The 25686-nt window shown below is 43.9% G+C and overlaps 1 protein-coding gene across 2 annotated transcripts; it reads right to left on the reverse strand.

Moving 5' to 3' along the window:
* Positions 1-8736: 8736 nt before the first annotated feature.
* LOC111157269 (UPF3B, regulator of nonsense mediated mRNA decay) lies at positions 8737-25096 on the reverse strand. 2 transcript variants are annotated; one of them, XM_022518551.1, is made up of 11 exons: positions 24884-25096; positions 23892-23998; positions 23416-23522; positions 19851-19949; positions 18451-18561; positions 16968-17011; positions 16310-16492; positions 15864-15902; positions 13882-14042; positions 13259-13559; positions 8737-9754 (listed from the first exon to the last, which is right to left on the reverse strand). In XM_022518551.1, exons 1-11 carry the CDS (start codon positions 25037-25039, stop codon positions 9605-9607), a joined length of 1458 nt encoding a protein of 485 aa, XP_022374259.1. In that variant the 5' UTR covers positions 25040-25096; the 3' UTR covers positions 8737-9604. The 2 variants fall into 2 exon arrangements, with proteins under 2 accessions (XP_022374259.1, XP_022374260.1); XM_022518552.1 differs by lacking the exon at positions 15864-15902.
* Positions 25097-25686: the final 590 nt, after the last annotated feature.

Below are 25686 nucleotides of genomic sequence, written 5' to 3' on the forward strand. Positions count from 1 at the left end.
CCTTTCCTCTCCAGCAATGACAACAAACTCCCAACTACCCAGGGTGCAGCGCTGATCTCATAAACATCCACAAGCACGTGGTACAAAGGAAGCCAGACAAAAGCGCGAGTGCTGTATGATTCCATTTACGGAAAGACCCAAGCCAGTAGAATGGACTCTGTGCCATGAGAAGTCAGGGTGGTGGTGATCCCATGCAGGGTGGGGGGCGCTGGTCATATTCCGTTCCTCGCTCTGGGTGCTGTACTCGTGGGTGTGTTCGCTTTTGTGATGGTTCATCTAGCTGTACCCTCTGGGTCTGTGCACTTTTCTGTGTGGGTGTTCTGTTTCAATGTAAAGTTCAAAACACATCGACCCGGGTCTACAGACAAAGCTGTAGATGAAATGGTTCACAGACGACTTTGCTGCCATCCCAGTCGGCCCCAGCCACCCCATCGGCTATTTCGTCCCCGTAGGTAATTTTTCTTAGCTGCTCCATTGTTTCTTTGGGGAAATATCTGGATATTTTCTTTTTTTTTTCCCTTAAGATTTATTTATTTATTTGAGAGGGGGAGCGAGCGAGCAGGAGCAGGGGGAGGGACAGAAGGGGAGGGAAAGAGAGAATCTCAAGCAGACTCTCCTGCTGAGCGTGGAGCCCGGCCCGGAGCCCGGCCCAGAGCTCGATCCCATGACCCCAAGGTCGTGAACTGAGCCGAAACCAGGAGTCGACCACTCAACCGACTGAGCCACCCAGGCGCTCCCTGAATATTTTCATTTTCATGATACCTGAGATATTCATATCATTTGAATAAGCCCCACCCCTGTCTTCCTATGATAAAAGCAGCCTGGCACATACAAGAGGGAGCCCGTGACGGGGATGGACGAGAGCGAGGGGGCGCGTGGCAGGTGGGGTGGAGTGCAGGAAATGAGGCACCCTGGCCTTGTGCAGGGGGTGAAGGCCTCTGGAGGAAGCGGAGAGGATGTGGAATAAATGTGTGCACTCGCTGGACAAGTCGCATGCCCGTACCGTGTGCAGTAGCGGGATGGACAGTACTATCATTTCCAGCCCAGGGTGGCCCATGTGCTGGGAGCGGTGAATGGGATCCCAGGAGAGCACAGAGAACCCTTTTCCCCAGCCCAGGCAGGAGAAGGTCAGGGAAAAGGTCTTCAGAGAAGTGGCTGACTGAGGGAAATCCTGATGAAGGAATGGGAAGGGGCAGAGAAAGGAAGTGAGGGATGGCTTTCCAGGAAGAGGGAACTCTATGTTTGCAAAGGTGTCGGACCCTGACCCAGTATCCCGGGCCCCCCAGGGCAGGCCCTGGAGGCTGAGCTTGATCCTGGAGGCCCACGAGCTGTGACTTCGACTTCGACTTCGACCTCTACTTCTACTACTACTACTACTTCTTCTTCTCCTCCTTTTTTTTTTTAAGATTCCTTACTCATTTATTTGACAGAGAGAGAGATAGTACAAGCAGGGGGAAGGGCAGATGGAGAGATGGAGAAGCAGGCTCCTCACTGAGCAGGGAGCCTGATGCGGGGCTCGATCCCACGACCCTGGGATCATGACCTAAGCCGAGGCAGATACTTAATGACTAAGCCACCCAGGCACCCCTCTCCTCCCTTTTTTGACCCTACCCCCTCCAGTTTCTTCTCAGTACAGCAACCAGAGTGATCCTGTTAAAAACCTGTCCCATTGTGTCACTCATATTAAAGTGGCTCTAATGGCTCGTCCCCTCACTCTGGATGACAATCCAAGTCCTTACAGTGGCCTGCAAGGGGCACACACTATCAGACCCTCCCATCCCTACCTCTGACTTCTCCAGCCACTCTTGCCTTCAGTTCACTCTGCTTCAGCCGTGCTGGCCAGTGACGATCTTTGCACTCGCTGTGCCCTCTATCTGGAAGCTTCTTCCGTCAGTCTCTCTAAGGCTTGATTCGCATGTCGCCTTCCCAGTGAGACTTTCCCTAACCACTGGTCTGTCTACAATGGCAGCTTCTGCTCCCCGACCCAGCATTCCCTGCCCCTACTCCTGCTTTGTCTTCTCCATAGAACATATCTGGCTGGCATATGTTTTCTTTTTTTCTTGTCTGCCTCCCTCCCTAGAATGAAAATCCTGTGAGGTCTTGTATTTTGTTCGCAGCTATCTTCCCTGAGCCCAGACTCATGCCTCACAGAAGGTGCTCTGTAAACATCTGAAGAATGAATGAATGGGGTCTAATACATCAACCAGCCAACATACAGGAACGGGCTCCTTGGGGCAATTTACATCTTCATTGTTTGGCCTGGGCACTTCTTGTTTTGAGGAACCCCTGAAGCACTTTGGCCCAGCCGAGAAGGTTCCTCAGTATGGTTTCAAAATAACAGTTGAAGGCAAATGGGAGCCACTGAAAGCTTTGGAAGGTAAGCGGCACTCACGGAGGTGTTTTAGAGAGGTCCTGCCGGGAGGCTGTGTGGAGAGCAGATGGGGGCAGCGGTAGGAGTGGAAACAAAGAGACCCATGAAGGGGGTTGGGGCTGTGTTCTCTTTTGTTGCGGTTCCTGAGTCTCTCCCTCCCACTCCTTGCCGATTTAGCTCCTGCCTCGCTGGCTCTCTCTCAGACACCCCTGTCGTCCCAGTTCTCGGGGAGTGCAACATGCATGTGGATGCCCCCAGCAGCTTGCCTCCTCTCCTCCAGTGATCGTGTCCTTCCCACTCCGCAGCCACTCGATCCCTCGCCATACCTCTGACCTTGGCGTTACCCCTTTCTCACTCTCCTGACGCTCACCGCCTCGGCTGCCCCCAGCCCTGGCCCTACGTCCTTCTCATCCGGCCTCGCTCCCATTCTCCTAGAGCAGTGCTTCCCGAGGCTCTTGGGCGCACACGAGTCACCTGGGGTTCTTGGCAGAATACAGATTTGGAGTCTGCATTTGTGACAACTTCCCAGGTAATGCGTGTGCTTCTGGGCCGTGGAGCCACACTTCGAGTAGCAAGGGCCTAGACCGGAGGCTGGATAACTCCTCCATTGGTAAGTATCTTAAACTTCCCAGGTGACCATTCAACTCCGAGGTTGCAGCCAGACACTAGGACACCGAGGGGTGTGGCCGCGTCCTAATAACATTTTAGTTAGGGGCGCTATTTGAATTGCAGAGAATTTGTGGCTGTTGCAAGCAATTCTTCTGATTTTTTTTTTCAATCATATAAAAATACAAAAACCCTTCTTAGCTTGCAGGCTGTATACACAAGGGCAGCGACCAGGTGTGGTCCACAGCTGGCCAGCCTGTGGCCGGGATGGCAGTTTCGAGCCTCTTCTCTGTCCTCAGCATGTGTTACTACTTTGTTCCTTTTTACAGCTAAACAACATCCCGCCCCATGGACGTTATCATTTTGTTGGTCAGCTGACGGACACTAGGACGGCTTCCATTTTTTGGCCATAGTGAATCGTGCTGTAAACGCCGGCATGCGGTTATCTGTTTGAGTACCTGTTTTCAGTGATTTGAGGTATATACTTAGTAGTGGAATTGTTGGGTCCTATGATCTCTTATCAACTTAACGATTAACCTTCTGCATAACTGCCAGACTGTTTTTTCCACATTTGCTGCACCATTTTATACTCCTCCCAGTAATGTAGGAGAGTTCCGATTTCCCACATCCTTGCGAATGCTGGTTATTTCCCATTAAAAATAATTTTTTTTAATTTTTAAAAAGATTTTATTTATTTATTTGACAGAGAGACACACAGCAAGAGAGGGAACACAGCAGAGGGAGTGGGAAAGGGAGAAGCAGGCTCCCCGCAGAGCAGGGAGCCCGACGCGGGGCTCCATCCCAGGACTCTGGGATCATGACCCCAGTCGAAGGCAGATGCTTACTAACTGAGCCACCCAGGCAACCCCAAAATATTTTTTTAAAAAAAAAACATTATATTTTTTAAAGATTTTATTTATTTATTTGACAGACAGAGATCACAAGTAGGCAGAGAGGCAGGGGGAGAGAGAGGAGGAAGCAGGCTTCCTGCTAGGCATAGAGTCCGATGCGGGGCTCGATTCCAGGACCCTGGGATCATGATCCAAGCCGAAGGCAGAGGCTTTAACCCACTGAGCCACCCAGGTGCCCCGTGCCCCAAAAATAATTTGATAGGCATCCTATCCTAGTGGGTGCCTGTCCTCTCAGGAATGCACTCCAATTAGGTTTTCACCTATCACTCCAACTGAAACTGCCCAAGATCACCAGTGACCTCTCTGTTGCTAAATCCTAAGTTAATTTCTCTGCTAGGATCTTATTCGACCTATCGGCTACATTTGTCTTAGTTGACTTCTCCTTGAAATACTGCCTTCACTTGAAATAAGGCCCTCTCTTGCTGACTGCTCCTCAGAATCTCTTTCTCTGGCTCTCTATCTCACGTCTAAATGCTTGAGCGCTCCAGACCTCAGCCCTCGAATCTCTTCCCTTCAATCTGTGCTTACTGTCACAGTGATCTCAGTCTCATGGCTTCACACGTCCACAACTGAGCGCCCCCGGTAGCCCCCTGCACCTCCAAACACACACGCACACACACCATTTTTCTTGAAGTCTTCCCCATCTGAATTCTTTCTCCATCCTTCCCGTTGCTTAAATAATCTTTGACTCTCTCACCCCCCAAATCTGATCAGTCAGCAAATTCCGTGGGCTCTAGCTACAAAATATGTTCGGAATGTGATCACTTCTGGCTACTTCCACTGCCACCATCCGGGGCCAGGCGACCATCATTTCTCCACTGGATTACTGCAATAGCTTATCCTTTGTCCTTGTTTCCCTTGCGTTGGTCTGTTTTCAACACAGCAGCCAGAGTGATCCTTTTATTTTAAAAGATCAAGTCAGATTATATCACTCCTCTGCTCAAAACTTTGCGGTGGTTCCTATATCACTGGGAAGGAAAGTCTTGACTCTGACCTGTAGGATCTTGCCCCCATTAGCTCTCTGACTTTACTCCATCCCTTTTGGCAGACCTTCTCCTTGCTCATTCTACTCCAGCTGTCATGGCCTCTTTGCCGTTCCTGAGCAGGCCAGGCACATTCCTACCCCTTTTTCACATACTTTTTCCTTTGGAGGCTTGTACCCCCCAGATACCCATGGAGCTAGCTCCCTCATTTCCTTCTCAAGTCTTTACTCCGAAGTCACCTTCTCATTTAGGCCTTTCAACCCCCAACCATGAACATCATATTCCCTTTCCCTGACATTATTATTATTTTTAATTTATGACAGAGAGATAAGCGATAGAGGGAACACAAGCACAGGGGAGCTGGAGAGGGAGAAGCAGGCTTCCTGCTGAGCAAGAAGCCCAACTTGGGGCTTGATCTCAGGACCCTGGGATCACGACCCGAGCCGAAGGCAGACGCCCGACTGAGCCACCCAGGCACCCCTCCCTGACTTATTATTTCTCTCAAGCACCTGCCACCTTCTTTTTAAGTAATCTCTACACCTGACATGAGGCTCGAACTCCCAACCCGGAGATCAAGAGTCACATGCTCTACTGACTGAGCCTGCCAGGAGCCCTGCACTTGTCACTTTCTGATAATGCTTATTTTGCTTGTTTTATTTACTTTCTCCACTTGAATATAAGCTCCATGAAGGCAGGAATTTTGTTTTGTTCACTGATGGAACTCCGAAGTCTAGAACATACATGGCTCATGGTGTACGCTCAAGAAGTAGTGAATGAATGAATGAATAATGGGAACCCGCACAAGGGCAGTGAAGGGAGTGGGGGGGGGAGGAATTGGACAAACGATACAGTGATTGGCTGTAGGGAGTGAGGATGGAGTCAAGTGCGACCCTCAATGCTTAGTGGGTAGGGGGTTGATATCCTCGACGAAACAGGACGGGGAGGAACCTCAGTTTGGGACCAGAGATCCATGGCGGTCATTTGGGCATAGATGTCTAGTAGACAGCTGCATCTGAGGTTAGGGGGGTGGTCAGGGCCAGAGATACTCAAAGTCTAGAAATACAGATGTTATGCCTTACATTACAGTAATAATGGACAATTATGTATTTACCCATCTCCATAGTAGGAACTTGATAATTACTGAAAATTATTTGGTGATTGAATAAATGTGAGCTTTCTAAGGATGGCTAATCCTATGTATGTAGCTGTCAATATATTCTCTCCAAGAATTCACATGGGAACCTAATTTTGCTACCTTGCTTTCTTTAATAATGACGTAAGTGGTCGTAATAGATTTTTGTGGTATGGAATACAGCCCCAGAGATTATAAAGAAAATTCTGGGCAGGACCCATAAAAAGATAAAACATACAGAGTTTCTGGGGCGCCTGGGTGGCCCAGTCATTAGGTGTCTGCCTTCGGCTCAGGTCATGATCCCAGGGTCCTGGGATCGAGCCCTGAGCCCTACATTGGGCTCTCTGTTCAGCAGGAAGCCTGCTTCCTCTCCCACTCCCCCTGCTTGTGTTCCCTCTCTCGCTGTTTCTGTCAAATAAATAAAATCTTCTATAAAAAAAAAAGTGCAGAGTTTCTGTATAGCAACAAACGGGCTACAAAACTCTTACTAACCTTCCTCCTATGGAATTAAAGGTAGCATCTGTGAATAGCACAGAGAGTTAGATCTTCACTAATTACGAGTTGAATTACTACCTCGGGACTACCTGCTGTCTGCCTGCCGGGAAAAGGGGTGCGGGTCCTGATTTTGAAGGCCTGAGTACCCAAAGCCATCCATTTGTCACTGCCTTGAAGACCTAACCCCACTGCCCTCGCTCTTTGAATTTTTCTGCCTGCTTCCCTTGCATCACTGTCCACCAGAGCAGCGAGCGCCCCGGGGCTCTAAGTATCACGAGGGCAGGGACCTCGTTCGCTACCACCATAGTCTGTAGTCTTCATGCCAGCACGCAGGAGGTGTTCCACGGATGTTCTGCTATCCAGCGTCTTAGCTGTCTCCGTCCTGTTGTTATCCCCCAAAAACAAACTGAACCTTTATCTGAAGGAGGCAAAAACAGAACGAACGCTTTCCTGTTGTTTGCAGCAGCTGGTGTTCACAGAGACCTTAAATGATGAGTTACGAGGAAGTGGTCCTCGCCCCCTCCCTCCCAGGAGAGCCAGGGGAGTCCGCCAGGGAGAGCAAGGCGGCCCTGCGGGAAGGTAATCGGTGAGATTTCAACTGCTGGGCAGGGTGGAGGGCCCTCCGGTAGTCTCGCCGGTTGATCTGGTTGCGGGGTTGTCTCCGGCAACACTTGGCATCTTAGGGGCAGGTGCGGCCCACACCTGGCTGTGCCGTCCTAGCCCTCCTTACATGGTGCACCTCGCTCTGGTGATTTCTAGTTGCTTCTTGCCACCACCAGACCATGGTTTCTCAAAGACAAGGACTCGGGTCTGGACCCCCGGGGCCTAGCCTACTGCCGGTGATCAGTGTTTGCGGAAGTGAGTAAGTGGAAAAATGTTAAGGGGCATAGGGAAGCGCGGTTTACCGAGTCTGGGCTGGCAAGGGTGAGTAGAAGAGACGACGGAGGTGTTGATGGGAACACAGCCTCCAGAGGCCTGGCTGCAGGTCCCAGGCTGGGGCGGGAGGCAAGTGACACCAGCTCAGGACTAGCGGCTGCGGGGCGTTGCTTCTCCTGCTTCTCCTTCTCCCCCGTGCTGCCCTGCTGCCACCTGCCTTCGCAGGAGACCTAGCGGACAATCGCTTCCCTTGGGTCTTTCTGAGGTTTCCTTTCGGCTTCTAAACATGCTTTGGTAGTTCTCATATTTAAAATAATCCTTCCTCGCCGCCATTTACCTGTCTCCATTTTTCTCACTGCCAAACGTCTTATGCTGTAACCATTCTCAACCTAGTCTGGCTTCCAGTCCCTGTAATTCCAGGTCATCAGAGATTCGTAGAAAACCATGGCCTTTTTCTCAGGCATCACACTTGACCTTCCAGCAGCGTCCCACCCTAATGGCCACTTCCTTTGCCTTCTTCAATTTTTCGGGTTAGGGAGTATTGGAGTCTGCCGGTTTCCCACCTCCTCTCTGGCTATCCCTTTTCTGTCTTTGACGGTGCTTTTCCTTACCTGTAACCTTATGGTTCTTCAAGGCTGGGCCCTAGGTCTGCTTGTTCTTTCTTCACTCGCTTTCCCTAAGTGACTAAATCTGGACCCATGGATTCAATGGTCACCTAAAACAGACGAATTCCCCATCTGTACCTCCAGCCCAGACCTCTTCTCTGAGCTCCAAGGTCCATTCATCCAGCTTCCCCGTCCACATTTCCTACCTGCCACTCGCCCCTCCCCGTAACGTGGTTTCTGCCTCAGCAGTTCACTACTGACCTCAATACTGCCAAGCCCGGTGAACACATCTCAGCTTCCCTGACCTCTCTGAGGCGTGGGCCGCTGCCAGCCATTCTCTTTGAAATTTGCCCTTCCTGTATTTTAGTCCTCTCTCCCAGCTGAGGACCATTCTTTTAGTCATCTTCGATCCTCTTTACCTGCCTCCCGGGATACTGGTTTCTCAAAGCTGAGTTAAACTAAAACGGTCACTTACTAAGTAAGGGCAGACTGACGCCACGTGAGGAGAAGCCGGCAGGATGGACATGAAGCAGCAGCTCAAGGATATTGTCCAGACATTTTGGTTTTTGTGGAACAAGAGTAGTGAACCATGATTTGATCTTCTTGGTGGGAAGAATAAAGGCATAATGCCAGTGAAGGCAGAAATGAGTATCCTTCATCCCCTTTCAAAATACCGAAGAGGTAAATTCAGTATCGAAAATTTAATGTCTCAAAATGAATAGCTATTTAGTAGTTAACAAATACACTGAGCTTCACACTTGAGCGATGCTGTTATTTATTGACATCAATGCAAAACAAGCCAGGACAAAAGTTGCTATTTGACAGGAACAAATATTGGTACGGTTTCCTTCCTGGAAAGGGTGTGCACTCAGATCAAGAGACCTAAGATTAAAACGAAGACTGGATTGTCAAGAACCAAACAAGGGTTAAAATTTTACTTATTAATATAAAAACTGCTAAAGGCAAAAAAGGAGGTGTTTAAAAATACTCTTTGTGCTAAGCTCATGTAAGCAAACAAAAAACTAAAACTAATCCTAAAACTTTAGGACACAGGATATAGACACGACAGGACTTTAAATTTTTGTACAGGCAAAAATCTGTTATATCCTCCACTGTCCTTGTACTACAATTACATGTTTGTTGCACCTACACTACACAAAGTCAAGTTACCACCGACAATGAATGTAACTAGATCTGAACAAGACTTCACAGTGACTCTGTTCCACTCAAATGAAGAGAATTCAATCCAGGATTTCACAAACCTTGCTCTCAGAACCAGCTGTCTTTTTTCCCCCCTCCTTGTGTCATACCTAATGAAGTCCTCACCTGACCCTTCCTGCCTGCAAATTGCAATGCATGTCCTCTCCCCCATCTTTGTCTGACACTTTAAAGTTAATTTGTAGGAACTGCATAAAAAATGAAATTGAACTTCCAACCTGAACCTGCGGTCAGGTTCCTGCTTTGACGCAAAGAAAAAAAAACAGACTCCTCCGCAGTGTACCCCACTAGCACAGCGATCCCCTTTCTCTCTCTCTACTCCTTTGCCCTGAAGGCACTTCTGGATTGCTTAATACATGCTCTTTGGCTGCCTAGACAGTCAGGACACCTAAGGCCTTCTGGACTTATCACTCCTCTCCTCCTTCTTTTCTATGGCTAATACCACTTTCCTGCTTTTTTTCTACTGCTGAATCTCCAGACTTGGTGCTGTCATCAGGTGGACAGAGTCGATTTCGGCTTCGAGCTCCTGGTTGGTAAAGCTGCATTGCTGGGCGATCCTAAAGTAAAATTAAATGTTCATGTTACAACACTGCTACTCAACATTTATAGGGGATTTTCACAGTCATAAGTTATGTATTGATGTATACCAAAAACAACTCCTACGAGATCAAACCGACAGTACTGATGGTTAATTTGCCTCTAACTGCCCACTTCCTTTCCCCATCTCCAAATAAAAGCAACCACTTTCTAAGTATTATTTTATAGCCCTACGATACGTTTTCAATAAATCTAATTTTCTTAACCATCTCAAGATAAACTGAATTAGCTTGAATTTCCTTTCTTTTGAAACCTCAGCCATTGCCTGTCTCTCTTCCCCATCAGTAAACTGACTTTAACATTCACTACCACGTAAGAAGATCATAGGAGTAAAACAGTAATAAAGAATGCAGTCTTAAGTGGAGACCTCCCTGAGATTATGAGCTCGGACCCTATGCAACTTGCCACAAACATGATTATTTCTTAATTCATGTATGGCAACTTAACACCCCAGCCTGAGACTCTCTAGGTGGCATTTTAGATCTCAAATTCCTAAATAAGCCTCAATAAAGTCATCACGTACCTCTCAGTTCAAGTAACATGTGTGGTTTATGACAGAAGGATCCTGGAAAACTTAGACGTTAGGCCCTTTTTGAATTCAACAAAAAAATCACATGAGCCTTCCTTACCCTTTCTCCCTGGTGTATGAGAGTTAGCCTTAAAGCATTATTCTCAACTGAACAATTCCAGCAAAATGTTTCACTATTTTTATAAGATGAAATGTTGAAACAGGTTAAGATTCCTGCATAGTATTTAATGAAATGGATGATGGGGCTCCCACTGTGCAAAGAAGGAACAATGTAAACATCAACAAGGACAATGACTGGTAACAACAAGTTGGAATGTGCCAAATATTTCTAAATCCACAAATTATTGCGACAAAACAAAACTCACTGATTACCTAGAAGTGGCTGGGACACCAGCTCATTACTCTGAATGCTGGTACATAAAGGGAAAGGAACAAGTGTTTATCCTGCCTTTCCTGTATAAACTGAATTTTGGGCTAAATTTTTTTTTTATTTTTTAAAGATTTATTTGATAGAGAGAGCACAAGTAGGCAGAGAGGCAGGCAGAGAGAGGGTGAAGCAGGCTCCCCGCTGAGCAGAGAGCCCAATGAAGGGCTCGATCCCAGGACCCTGGGATCACGACCTGAGCTGAAGGCAGAGGCTTAACCCACTGAGCCACCCAGGCGCCCCTCAGGCTAAAATTTTTTATGGTAGATGGATCAGGCTTTACCATACCTGAACCTACTGATCAGTTGTTTTTTCAACTTTATCACCTAGAGAAATTTTAAATCTATAGAAATGTTGCAAAACTTGTGCAATGAATACCTAATACCCTTCTCTTAAGAGTCACAGTTATAAACATTTTGTCACATGCTCCTTCTGTCTCTAGTACACATATATACATGTGATTTTTACAGAATCACCTGTGAGCAAGCTGCAGACGTTACGACCCTTCATCCCTAAATATTTCAGCTTGTATAGCCAAAGAACAAGGACATCCTGTTCCATAACCACAATACAATTGCTATTGCTTGATCAGAACATTACACTAGAAAGACACCCATAGGTCACACGCTTCCTGATATGATGCAACAGGAAGTATACAACACAATCTATGAAGTATTCTCTTTTTCAGATTTTATTTTTAAGTAATCTCCACACCCAGTGTGGGGCTTGAGCTCACAACCCTGAGATCAAGAGTTGCATGCTCTACTGACTGAGCCAATCAGGCACCCCTCCATCTCATGAAGCATTCTTTGTTTTTTAAGATTTCTTTCTTTATCTGAGAGAGAGACAGTACAGAGAGAGGGGCAGAGGGAGAGGGACAGGAGAAAAGCAGACTCCACTAAGCACAGAGCCTGATGTGGGGCTCAATCCACAACCCTGAGATCATGACCTGAGTCAACTGACTGAGCCACCCAGGTGCCCCAATCTATGAAGTATTTTTGCCAAAAACAGAGCCTGAATATATTCAGGCCTGTAGGTGAGGAGCCACCTTTTTTTATGAATGGTCTGATTGGCACACATACTCATTCTTTGACATATTATCTATGCCTGCTTTCCTACAGAGTTTAGAGGTTCAAACAGAGACCATATAGCCCACAAGGCCTAAAATATTTACCATCTGGCTCTTTACAGAAAAAAATCTGCTGACCCCTGCCCCAGATAGAACTACTAGTTTTTAAGGAAACAGAGAAGATAGAGAAACATGTTAAATGGTACCACAGGGATATAATTAGCCCAACCAATTTAGAGCCGATAGCTCCTCTGGACAAACTGGTTTCTGAAGCAAATATATGGCAGGAAAACAAAAGGAGGGGAGGTTATTTAGATTAAGAGACTTAAAGGATACAATTTGTGGACATTGTTTAGAGCCGGTAAAGAAGTTATTAGTGAGACAATTCGGAAAAACAACATAGTAGCTAGGACATTAAGGAATTATTAGGATTTTTTTTTTTTTTTTAGTATAAAAATGTTATTGGGATTGTATTAAGAAAAAGAATCTGGGGGCGCCTGCGTAGCTCAGTGGGTTAAGCCTCTGCCTTTGGCTGAGGTCATGATCTCAGGGTCCTGGTGTCGAGCCCCGCATCGGGCTCTCTGTTCAGTGGGGAGCCTGCCTCCCCTCTCTCTCTGCCTGCCTCTCTGCCTACTTGTGATCTCTCTGTTGAATAAATAAAATCTTAAAAAAAAATCTGTCTCTAATACTGATGTATTTAAAGAAGATGATATGTCTAGGATTTGCTTGAAAATAATCCAGCAGCTCCTGGGTGGTACAGTCGGTTAAGTGTCCGACTCTTGATTTCGACCCCGGTCCTGATCTCGGGGCTGTGAGACTGAGCCCCTTGTCGAGCTCTGCACTCAGTGTGGAGCCTACTTGAGATTCTCTGTCCCTCTCCCTTTGCCCCTCCTGCTCTTGCTCACTCTCTCTCTCTCAATTCAATAAATAAATCTTAAAAAAAAAAAAAAAGAATCCAGGAGAGGTAGGGATGGGGCAGAGTAGAAAGGTTGGCCACGAGCTGGTAAGTGCTGAAGCTGGGTGTGTCATATTCTCTGTTCTACTTCTGTGTCTGTTTGAAATTTCTACAGTGTTAATAAAAGGACCCAACTGAGACTGAAAAAAAGTTGCAGATAGTTCAACTTCCTCTTTAAAAAAGTCTGTCATGGGGCACCTGGGTGGCTCAGTGGGTTAAAGCCTCTGCCTTCGGCTCCGGTCATGATCCCGGGGTCCTGGGATCGAGCCCCGCATCGGGCTCTCTGCTGAGCGGGGAGACTGCTTCCCCCTCTCTCTCTGCCTGCCTCTCTGCCTACTTGTGATCTCTCTCTGTCAAATAAATAAATAAAATCTAAAATAAATAAATAAATAAAAAAGTCTGTCATAAACAGTGAGCTGGCCCTTTCCTTTACACTTGCAGGCAAAAAAAAAAGCCTCATGAAAAGAGATACAACGAAAAGCAGCACCTTGTTTCTTATGCGATCTCTCTTAACCACTTCCTCTTTCTTTTCAGTTTTTTCTGAGCTGCTTACTGATTCTGTGCTTTCAGTCTTCTTTCCTTTATCCCGAAGGGCTTCTTTCTCTTTTTTCAATTCTTCTTCCTTTCTTTTAAAAGGCTTCTCCTTCTCATAGCGCTCCTTCTGCCTGCGGCGCTCCTCTTCCTGCCGCTTCAGCCTCTCCCTCTCCCTCTCCCGCAGGATGCGCTCTTGGTCTCGCTCGTAGTCCCGCTCCCGCTCCCGGTAGTCTCGGACACTCTCCTCTTCGGGCCTGCATGGGAAACAGATCTGAGCGGACACCCTCAAAGCCTGTCGGGTCACGCATGCACATGTCTCTGATTAGGACTTGGCCACTACAGTGAGGGGGCACTTCTGGAGCAGAGTAAAAAAATACTAGCATTTTGAAAAACAGTTAAAAAAAAAAAGTGCACACCAGAAGTCATTCGCCCAGATTGAGGTGCTAGAATGTTTGAAACCTCTCTTCTCATCCCCCTACCCCTCATAACTCAGGCACGAGTCTCGGACACGGCAGTAAAACTAGCACGTAGAAATATGCCATAAACAAGTGTACCAAAGAGCCCTTGACTACTGACCTCTTAGGCTTTTCATCTTTAGGTTCACCATCAGAGCGCTTGGGCAGGGTACAACTCTGCCCACTGGCTCTTTCATCATTCAGATTCTCTTTGTCCAGTTTCTTGGCTTTTTCTCTTTTATCTAATTCTTTTTCATCTCCTTTTTCTGGCTTCTTGAGTAGCTTTAAAGAGAACAAATTTATTCTTATTTTGAAGGGTGGGACATTCTCTTCTGATTCTATCAAAGAAAATAATATACTAAATATTTTGAATCTAGGCTATAGAAGGCCTCTTTCTGCAGATACTCTTCAACTTACAGGTGAATGACTAGAGCACAAGAGCAGTGATTGACCAAAAAGATGCCATTAATGTGAAAGTGTCATCCACTCAAAGTGGTTTAATCACTTGTGGCAATGGGATCAACACTCCTTTGGCTTTGGATGGGTCAGCCCACTTCCAAGTACTCCCTCTGTAGCAAACTGGCATATTGATATCGCTTGATGCGGAAAATAAGCCACAAATTTAAAATGCTAGGCAGATTGCTGTTGGACTGTTTTCTGGTAGTACTTGGAATGACGAATGCCTTTGTCACCAAAGGAGAGATCCATTGCAAGAATAATTTTGCCTTGAACCTGAGAATAACACACTTATGATGGTACAATCATAGTTTTCATTATTTGATTTAAAAATCCAAATACCTCACAGGACTGTGAAGTTCCATTTCTACTGAGTAGGAACTCTGCTCAATGTCACATATATATATATATGTGTGTGTACACACACACACACACACACACACACACATATGAGACACACACATATATATGACAATGCAGTTCTAAAATAAACGTGCTTTATAAAGTCCAAATTGCTAACAAAATAGTTTCTTTCTCACACCACTGCCACGAACCTCTCTAGAATACCCCCAAGCGTCGGATATTCAGAGAGATTCTTAGGCAAAATGGAAGAATTTCGAGTCTCAGAGTGAAGGCATCACACAAAGCTTCGTCTCAGGGTGAAGGCAGCACACGAGTCACCAAGCGAAAGGCAAAGCAGCGCAAGACTGAAGCGCGAAGTACTTCAGCGCGCAGCCACGGCAGACGGCAAGTCCGAGCTGGACACCGAGGAGGCACCAATGTAAAGCGAGGGCTCCCCGTGAGGCTTCATCGGGAGTGTTCTTATTTTTCCAATGAACATCTTTGTTAGAAGCCAGGATGTTCATTACTCTCTTAAGAACATTGATGAATGTTTCTAGTATGGCTGGCTCTACCTTCTGCCTTGCTGACAGGAATAGCAAGTCAGGTCGCTTGTGGCATGGCAGAGAGAGAGATCACTAGAAGGAATGAAGATGGGAACCTTCCACCCCACTGCCAAGCTCCTTGTTGCCAATAATGAGCCCGGGAGAGCCTTGTGGGGAATAAACCCTGGCCTGCTTAGTTTTGTGGAGATAAAAGGAGACCCTGCCACCACCTCTGTGAGATTTTTTCTGACCTTCTCTAAAGTACTAGGTACTTCCCCAGAACGTTTGTGGGAGCAAGAGCTGCCCAAGCCATGCCCTCAGAAGGGAAGCAGTAAGGCTGGGATTTTTCTACAAGTTTTCCTCTTCCTAGATGCAGCGTGTCCATCAGAATCTGCCACTCACAGATTCCCGGTAGATGAAAGAAGGTAATGGGGAAGCATGTGACACAGGGTGTTTATCCCTAAATACTCCCACAAGGCAACCAGTTAGGAGGGGCACGTGAAGAGAAAGAGCTCTTTAGGCACAGCTGTCCTCTAGCTGTATATTGTGGAAGCTTCTGGGTACCCAGCAGAGCATCAGGAAGGCACCTGGGCTTCCTTCTAAGGTAGAAATTTAAAATGGCTCAGATTTGAAGAAGACTCAAGTCAGGGAAGAGTTTTCTACAGGTTATCATTACCACCACCACCAAAAGGACTTATTATTAACTAAGACCTGTGTGTGTGACATGATACTAGATGCTCTGTATCATGTACTTGGTCCTTACATTTTTCTGATTCACAGCTTGTAACAGAAACCTGTGTACCTGAAGACAGTGGAAAACAAACAGATGAGGCAACTTCATGTATCAAATATGAAGGAAAAGCTGAATAAAACCCACACTTCATGCCAGCCAGCCCTAAGTCCTTACTTATGAAGAACTGAGAGAATAATAATCCAGACATTGAACATTCGCAATGATAAAAATAACGCAGATCTTCACTGAAGAAATATCATGTAAGTTACTTAATCTGTTGAAATTATCTCGAATTTTAAAAAATAATACTATTAGCAGTATTGAAAAGATTCCTGTTGGTTCACCTCCCCCCCCCCAAAAAGACAACAACAAAACCAAAAAACTGTATTTACACCAACACAAGATGCATGCATATTTAACGAAGTAGACACATGCGATTTTTAGCAACATGCAGTCAATTTAAGTTATTTTCATACCTTAATCTTTGGTTCATCCTTTAATTTGTCCCTTTCTGGAACTCTGTCTATCTTCTTCAGCTTTTCTATGTCTTTCCTTTTTCGTTTTTCTTCTTCTTTCCATTTCCTCCTCTCTTCTTCCCTTTGTCTTTTCCTTTCTATTTCTCGCCTCCTTCTTTCTTCTCTTTTTTCTTCTCTCATTCTCTGGAAAGAAACATCAACATAAGCCTTCCAACAAGATAATCTCCACCAGAAACTTAATCCCGAAGGTATGGTGGGCACCCACTAAATTGGATCGTCTTTCCTTCCTACTTTCTACAAAGGGGCATCCTATCTCTTTAACCCCCTCCCCACCCCATTGTGAATATGAGAATAAAGACCAGGGCCTGCTGGTATCAATCTCCCACTGTTGACTTGCTATATTTCCAGAGACTTTCAGAAAATCAAGGGAGTGTCTCTGGAATAAGCTAAAGACTCTCTGGGTTTGCAGAGTGAATCCTTGGCCCAACAACCAGACTGAAGGAGTGGGCCAGAGAGTGAGGCCAGTGAGCCAAATCTTTAAAGAATAAGGGTGGAAAAAGCAGCTATTTCTCCTCTAGGATCCCAATGCTCGTATGTTTACAGACCATGAACCAATGAAATAAAAGTATTGAGAGAACTATAAAAACAAAAGGTTTACCTGCTTGTTTTTCAGGAAGCTCAAAAGTGGGGTTGTCTTTTTAGCTACATAAATGTAAACAGATTATTAATAATACTTATCCACCCCTAGAAAGGATTCCATTTTCTGACATTCCCTGCCAACCACCCAAGGTGGGAAAAGTATACCCCTTAAAACAGTTCACATGTACATTATCAGAAAGAAGTTTCACAATATTCTACTTCAGTTCTGAAGGTTTAAAATACTTTTTAAAAAGTGAAGAAATTCAAATTAAAACAATTTCTTAAAAGAGCAATTCCCAGTGTTGGTGAGAATGGAGTGCAAAGGACATTCTCTTGTTTTACAGATGGGAATATAAATCTGTTCAACTGGGAAGAAACTGAAGGAGCTAAAAATATCTAATCTTTCTGACCCCACAATTCCACTTCTGGGAATTTATTCTAAGGAAACCATTAGAGATGGGCTTATATTCTGCATCTATTAATAAAAACTATTCTAGGGGGCCCGTGGGTGGCTCAGTTGTTTAAGCATCTGCCTTCAGCTCAGGTCATGATCTCGGGGTCCTCGGATTGGACCCCGTGGGCTCCCTGCTCATTGAGGAGTCTGCTTCTCCTTCTGCCCCTCCCTCCGCCCCCCTCCCCGCTTGTGCTCTCTCTCAAATAAATGAACAAATCTTAAAAAAATAGTTTTAGAAGAATATGTAATTCTCAATATTCTGAATAATGCTATCTAGTCTTGTAATTAGGGTTTTTTTAGTGTTTTGCGTTTTTTTTTGTTTGTTTGTTTTTAGAGAGACAGAGAGCAGGGAGGGGCAGAGGGAGGGAGAGAGAATCTTAAGCAGGCTCCATGCTCAGTGTGGAGCTCAGTGCAGGGCTTGATCTCATGACCCTGAGGATCATGACCTGAGCCGAAATCAAGAGTCGGGATGCTTAACTGACTGAGCCACCCCAGCACCCCACCTTATAGCTGGCTTTTTGAAAGCATACTTCCTTTGGATAAATTCCTAAGAGTGGAAATCTTGGGTCAGGGGCTTTGCTTATGATTAGAGCTGATAGAGGAGTGACCATTTATTACTAGAAGAGTGACAATTTACTACTAGAACATCCAAACTAGACTTTCTCAAGAAGTCTTCAATTTTGCAGCAACTAATTTCACCTTTTGATATTTTCAATATTTTTTCAGGAATGTGAGCTGCTTGTTACTAGAAAATACCAGTTCATCTTCAAAGGCTTACCAATATCTAAAGGTCCCATGGGTCTTTAGACTTTTTCCACTTATATTTATGTGACATTAAAATAGGTCCCAGAGAATTTTGCCCATCTTCTCAAAGCATTTACATAACCCTGTGAGGCAGGTACTACTTGCATTTTACAGCAGAAGAAACAGAGGCTCAGAGAAGTTAGTGCCTTCCCCATGGTCACACAGCTAGTAACTGCCAGAAGTGGGAATCAGACAAGTCTTCTGAAGAAAAAGCAATTGTCCTTAATTCCTATTGCCCACTTACCTATTAATTCTCTATTTTTTGCTTCTATTTCCTCTAGCAGTGTCTCTGGAGTAGATGTCATTTTCTCATTATCTGCAGCATAACTTTCCAAAAATTTTCTATATTCTGGATCTAAATCATTGTTTAAGTAAACAGAAAATATAGTAGACTTTAACAAAACTTTCATGGAATATTAAAAATAAACCTAAACACACCCACTAGACCATTTAGGGCTTTTTTGGTCCCTTACTCTCAGAACTCCTACCCCCCATACATACTAAGGGAGCCTGGTATAACATGGAGTCAGGGATAATTAGACACCACAGGAATGTTAAGTAGTTTGGTTTTAAAAGTCACTGCTCCAACTAACCCAGAGTCACACTTACGTGAGAACTGAAAGTTGTAGTTATGGGACCTTCACAGTGTTAATAGATAGCATGTAAGCAATTCCTGTGTAGGTATACCTCGCTTTAAGTAAACCCAACACCTGAAAATCAGGTGTTCCAGAAAGGTAATTTGAGGTCCTACATGCGGCACTGGAGTTGATGGTAATTCCTGGAGTTGTTTTTTAGATGCATCTGACATCAGAAAGGGTAACACATCTGAGTCATTCCATTGCTTGTATTTGTGGAGTTTCTAGGCACTGGGAAGCATGTCACTGATCTGGTCTCCCAGATCTGAATCTGTGATATAACCAGTAAGTACCTGTGTGTTGAATCTTTTCCATGTTTTCTTTATAAAATACCTACTATAAAAAATAATGGAAATCAAACTAGACGATTCCAAAATGTCAATCAGATATAAAATATTACAGCTAAGGCCTTATCCAACATAACATTACACAGAGCTCAAAATACGGACCCAGTTTACCCCATATGGCAATTATTCTAGTTTTTCAGTTCCTCTATTCCAGTTCAATATAATTACTATGTGTGCAGTTTGCTGCATATTCAAAACCTAAAAAAAAACAGGCCACTTCAGCTACTTTATATTGTTACCTGAGTATAAAAATTTTTCCATCCCAACTCTCAATGATAAACCTCCCCTCTATAAAAATAGGAACCAAAAAAAAAAATCATAAAACAGTATGAGACCTTAAGGAGCTGCACTTCGATACATCTCATTTTCCCCCACTGTCTTCTAATCAACAAACCAGCGGTAATTTACTGCTCAACAGTCAACAATATATTGCTCGACGGTGGAGGAATGAAATGGCAGTAGCTGGAAGAGTGGGAATTCTACAGGAAACCCACTTCCATTGTAACAATTAAACAAAGCTTTCAGCAGTGAATTACATTTCTCATGAACTGTATTCTGTATGTTTTCCTATTTAAAAGACTGGAATCCAATTAATTCCCACAAAGATGATATTTTTTAAAAACCCATGGCAAGAGCATGACATAACTAGAGCTATACTGTACCATCATCGATAGTCCCGACTTTGGTATCTCTTTTCTTAGTCTTCTTTTTTGCAGCTTTTTGAAAAGGTGCAAATTCTACTATAGCAGGATATTCCTGACCTGTTTAGAAAAAATACCACACTTGCTGTAACAAAAGAAGTCACAAAGTGGATGCAAGAGAGTCAACCCACTGCTCTCTAGGCCTCTTTGGTTGGGAGTCATCTGAATAGGGGCCCCTCAATGGGCATAAATCACACGGGCACAACTAAAATCAGTGCGTTACCAAAGGAGCCCAAATTCGCACTGAAAACATAATGCAAAGATATGGCAGGGAAATACAATATTCACTTAAATTCAACTTCTACAAGTGTGATATTTTGATTCACAAAATATGAATGGGGGGAAAAATCTACAGATCAATTTTCATTTAAAAAATACAATCAGAAATCTCTAGACTAATCTATAGAGATACAAAGAAGATCAGTGACTGCCCAGAGCGGGGGGGCATAGTTGGGGGAGAGTGGGGAATGACTGCTAAGGAATATGGGGTTTTCTTTGGAGTGCTAAATGTATTCTAAAATTAGATTGTGGCAATAGCTGCACAACTCTGTGAATATACAAAAAACCACTTTAAAAGGGTGAATTTTATGGCATGTGAATCATATCACAATAAAACTGTTATTAAAAAAATACACCAGGAGACACCAAAAGCACAGGCAATGAAAATGAAAAATAGGTAAATTGAACTACATCAAAATTAAGAACTTCTGTGTATCTAAGGACAAAACAGAGTAAAAAGGCAACCTATGGAATGGGAGAAAATATTTGCAAATCATTTAACTGATTAGGGATCAATATACAGAATATATAAAGAACTCCTACAACTCAGTAACAACAAAAAACCCAATTAAAAAATGTTCAAAAGACTTGAATAGACATTTCTACAAAGATGATATACAAATGGCCAACAAGCATATGAAAAGATTAAACTATTACCTCACTAACCATTAGGGAAATGCAAATCAAAACCACAATGAGGTATCACCTCACACCCATTAGAATGGCAGCTTTTAAAGGAAAAAAAAAAACAGAGAATAACAAGTGTTGGCAAGGACATGAAGAAATTAGAACCCTCATGCATAACTGGTAGGAATGTGAAATGGTGCAGCTGCTATGGAAAACAATATGGTGGTTCCTCCAGAAATTAAAAATAGAATTACATTATGACCCAGCAATTTCACCTTTGGGTATATATTCAAAAGAAGTGAAAGCAGAGACCTGAATAGATGTTTGTACACTCACATTCAGAGGAGTATTATTTACAATAGTCAAAAGGCGGAAGCAACTCAGATGTCCCTCAACAGATAAATGGATAAACAAAATGTAGTGTGTACGTATACACACAACGGAGTATTACTCTGTCTTAAAAAGGAATTTCTGACACACCCTATAACAAGGATCAACCTTGAGGACATTATGCTAAATAAATAAGCCAACCTCAGAAAGTCAAATACTATATGGTTCCACTCACAAGATACCTAGAATGGTCAACTTTATACAGAATGATGGTTCACAGAGATAGAATGGTAGTTGCCAGGGGCTGGGAAGAGAAAGAAATGGGGATATGGGGACTTACTATTTAATGGGTATAGAGTTTCAGTCTTGCAAGATAAACAAGTTCTAGAGATTGGTTGCACAACAGTGTGAATGTACTCAACACTACTGAACTATACACTTAAAATGGTTAAGATGGTAAATTTTATTTATGTGTATTTTACCACACTTAAAAGAATGTAAACAAAAAAAGAAATCAGGTTATAATATATGCAATAACACAGATGAATCTTGAAAACATGCTAAGTAAAAGAGGCAGTCACAAAGGCTACATATTATATGATTCTGTTTATATGAAATGTCCAGAAGAAGGAGAAGGGGAGATGATTGCTGACAGTTATAGCATTCTTTTTGGAGTAATGAAAACATTCCAGAATCACATAGTGGTGATGGTTGTACAACTTTGTGAGTATACTAAAAACCACTGAATTTTATGGTATGCGAGTTATATCTCAATACAAAAAACCAAGTGACTGCTGGAAAAAGAAAATACACCAGATCCCTGCTCTAGAATAATGTCATAAAGGGTATAAAACACTGTCATTGGCATGTAGATGTGAGCCAGAATAGAGTAAGCAGAAATGACCAGAAGGCATCACAAAGTGGTCAGGGAGGAAACATGATCTTGGAAATCCTAGGGAATGCAGAATCAGATTAGCTTATTAACTGATCTATTTGAGAAGCAATAGGTAAACCAGACTGAAGCAGAATGAACTGTGGAAGAGGGGCTGGGAAAAAAAAAAAAAACCAGAAGTGAGGCCAGGCTCTGAAGGACTCTTGACTACCAGGCTAAGGAATTTGGACTTTTCCCCCCTGCAACTGCTATCTTAAATCACTATTTTCAAAAACACTCATTTCATGACAATATAACAGACTGAGTTAGTCATACAAAAATGAAAAAAGAAAAAGAAAAGTCTGTAAGTTTCGAGACAATGGTTGTCTAAGCATTAGGAGGGAAGGACACAATGTGAAAGTATTAGTAAGTAGACGAACAAGATATTCAAAAACAATAAATTAACAAGATTCATCACGTGTTTAATTATATGGAATAAGAAAGAGAAGAAAAAGTTAAAACACAGCTCAGATTTCAAGGAACACATTGCTATCTACTGGAATAAAGCTGGAGTGGATAAATAACTGCTTTTGGTGGGGGAAGGGGACTGGGGATTAATAAAAGCTGATCAAACGTAGTGGCAATCCTTCAACTTTTATTGGCATATTCCCTGACAAAGATTTCATTTTTACCAACTTCGAAGTAATACTGAGAAACAGCCCAACAAAAAGATACGTCATTTACCTATGATCACAAAGCCAAAAGAAAAGTGATAAATGGCAGCTTGGACATTCTCTGGCTAAATTCCCTGACCACTTTGCTGCAAGTGGCAGATAATAAATAAAAAGAAAGTTATGGCTGAAGTTTTTCTTCCCTATAGACTCCTGGATACAAAGTGAGAGATCATCCAGTTCGATGTTTTAAGTACAAATACAAATTAGAAAGTTGAACCGTATTCCAACTGGGAATTACTGGCTTAAAGGATTTAAATTAAAATAAATAAATCAATGTTGGCCCTTGAAGCAAGATGTCAAGTAAATATTTAAAATATGTCGTACAAGTTCAAAGAGTCATTTATCAGTATTTACTGCTATAACTAGTAAATAGTCAAAACAACAGATCATCTAATCCAGGGCAAACAAAACTGCCACAGGAAGAGAAAACAGTGGTAATTTCATTCAGCGGATCAAACTACAAAAGTAACAGGTTAATAAAAATACCCAAGGGCTGTGAAAAGTCACACATCTGTTTTTAAGACTGCAGTAAGCTCAGCAAATGTGTAAAACTCTCCAAATGTTGCACATTTTATCACCCAGAATTTTAGAAAAGCTATGAAGGCATTGAGAAAACACTGTGATACACACATTGTCTTAAACATACAAATGACAAAGAAACTCCCCTTCAGTTACAAGGACTCACCTTTATTGTCAAGGAATACATAACCATCAAAGCGATCCCTGAACAAAATAATGTCCTCTTGGTTTTTAAAGTTGATGTATGCTCTGGCATACATATGAGGATACAGACTGCAGAGAGGAAAGCAATTATGTAAATGTGCTTGCAGGTGTCTGGCTGAATTACAAGTATGCATATATTGTAAGAGACAAGTTCAAAAATCAAATAGAAACAATAAGATAGGGGCGCCTAGGTGACTCTGTGGGTTAAACCTCTGCCTTTGGCTCAGGTCATGATCTCAGGGTTCTGGGATCCACTCCCACATCGGGCTCTCTGCTCAGCAGGGAGCCTGCTTCCCCCCCACCGCCCCTGCCTTTCTGCCTACTTGTGATCTCTCTGTCAAATAAATACATAAAATCTTAAAAAAAAAACACAGTAGGATTAAAAAAAGAATGGATGAAAAATTTTCATTTACCCCCACCCTCTTTTATTCATTTTACCTAGTATCATTAGAAAAAAACTCAAAATAATCATGCTCCGGCATAGGCTGAAGATGTTCCTGAAGTTGCTCCTTGGTCAAAGTGGGAGGTAATCTCCGAATTACCACCTTAAGAAATGAATGAGGAAAATCAAATTAGTACAAATCAGTTTTCTGTCATACCTGAATCACTGCCCCTGAAAATAGACGGTCTTTAAAAGATGAGCTCACTTATAAAAACCCAGTAGAAAACTATTCTAATGCTCAGAATTACTCAAACATAGTAATAATGCCGTTTTTATAAACTCTTAGAAATGAGAACTGCATGGAGAAAGGAAAATCTTAAGGTTCTATTAAACGGAAGCCCCGCAGTTCACTTGGTTTTCGCATCATTTTCTAGCACCCATTTTTCAATAGATGTATTAGCAAGAAATTAGTAGGCTAACCCTGGTCTTTCTGGGTGCCAGGAACATTTGACTTATTATCGCCCTACCACATCCGACACATCGTAAAACAAAATCCTTCTTTATTCAGCGTAAAGAATTAAAAACTCTAAGGAATACTAAAAGTTCCGTCGTTGCTCCCCAAATAGGATGAAACTGACCTGGTCCCCGGACCATTAATCCCCCCCACTCACGCTCAACTCGCCTCCATTAATACTCCTCCCACCCCTGCTGGCCCCCTCACCATTTAATAATCCCCCTCCAATTAGCCTTTTAATTCCTCTTTCTCTTTACTGTCGCTCCCCCTCCATCATCTTACAGCTCTGACCTAAAGCTTCTCGTCTGGGAATCCCCCCCCGCGTTTTCTCTCACTCGCACCCCGGGGCTTGGCCGAAAGGGGAACCACCCCCCCATCTCGGACGAATGGATGAAAACAGGGTGACGCGATTTCCACTCAGGTGAAGAAACAGAAGCGCAGACTGGGAGAGGAAGAGGGCAGCCCCATTCCCAACCATCCTCGCGGGTGGCGGACCCGTCCCGCCCTCTCCCGGGCCAACAGCCGGCCAAGCACCTTGCTCAGCGCCTCTTTCTTCTCCTTATTTCGATCCTGCTTATCTTCCCCTTTGGCGGTGTCGCCCGAAGCCCCACCGCCGCTGCCTGTGGCCCCCGGGGGAGTCAACAGGGTTACTCGCTTCTCTTTAGGCCTATGCTCCTTCTCCTCCTTCATGGCCACGGCTTCGCTCCTCACAGAGGCTGCCCGGCCTAAACGCCGCTACGCGGGGCACCTACGACGCCCGGCCCACTCCCGTCGAGTTCCGCCCCCAACAAGCGCCCCTGGTGATAAGCCAGGCCCCACGTTCCATTGGGTCCCGCCAAAATCTCGCGAGACTTCAGGGCGCTAAGCTTCCTTTGAAGGAAAGGTTTTAGCACCTGGTCTTAACTTCCCGCCTGTCGACTCCCCACACCGCCCAATCCCCTAGCGGCCCATACTCCCTCGGGGTCGCTCTTCTCACGTCATTAACAACTCCGCCATGTTGGCTAGAAGGACTCTTTAACGGACTACAAATCCCGGCATACAGAGTAGTTAGCCGCTTCTGGCCGCGCGTTCTGAAGCCTGTTATATCAGTGTCTCTATTTGTAAGTAAAGAGGGGTCTTTACTCTTGAAAGTTCAGTGTTTTTCAGATCAAAAGATAGAAAAAAAACCACTTTTTTTGGCAAAAAAAAGCTAGGTTCTGCAGGCTTTGTTTCCCTCAGGGAACCCGATGTTATCCAAAGTTTACCTCGCTGGGGGAACGACTTGTGCTTTCTTTCTTTTTAGATTTGTATTTTTAAATTATCGACTCTAAACTGTACTTTCAGGAACTTTGGAATTT

The sequence above is a fragment of the Enhydra lutris genome, unplaced genomic scaffold, assembly GCF_002288905.1.
Source record: "Enhydra lutris kenyoni isolate GAN:26980312 unplaced genomic scaffold, ASM228890v2 scaffoldscaffold53, whole genome shotgun sequence".
NCBI classification, from domain to species: Eukaryota; Metazoa; Chordata; class Mammalia; order Carnivora; family Mustelidae; genus Enhydra; species Enhydra lutris.

Bases quoted from the DNA above. Each gene is read 5' to 3' on its own strand.
- LOC111157269 (XM_022518551.1), bottom strand. From the start codon at position 25,039: ATGAAGGAGGAGAAGGAGCATAGGCCTAAAGAGAAGCGAGTAACCCTG. The intron at 23,999-24,883 runs GTGCTTGGCCGG...TCATTTCTTAAG, and splicing joins AGAAAGAGGCGCTGAGCAAG to GTGGTAATTCGGAGATTACC. The intron at 18,562-19,850 runs GTACAGTATAGC...ACAATGATTTAG, and splicing joins AGTCGGGACTATCGATGATG to ATCCAGAATATAGAAAATTT.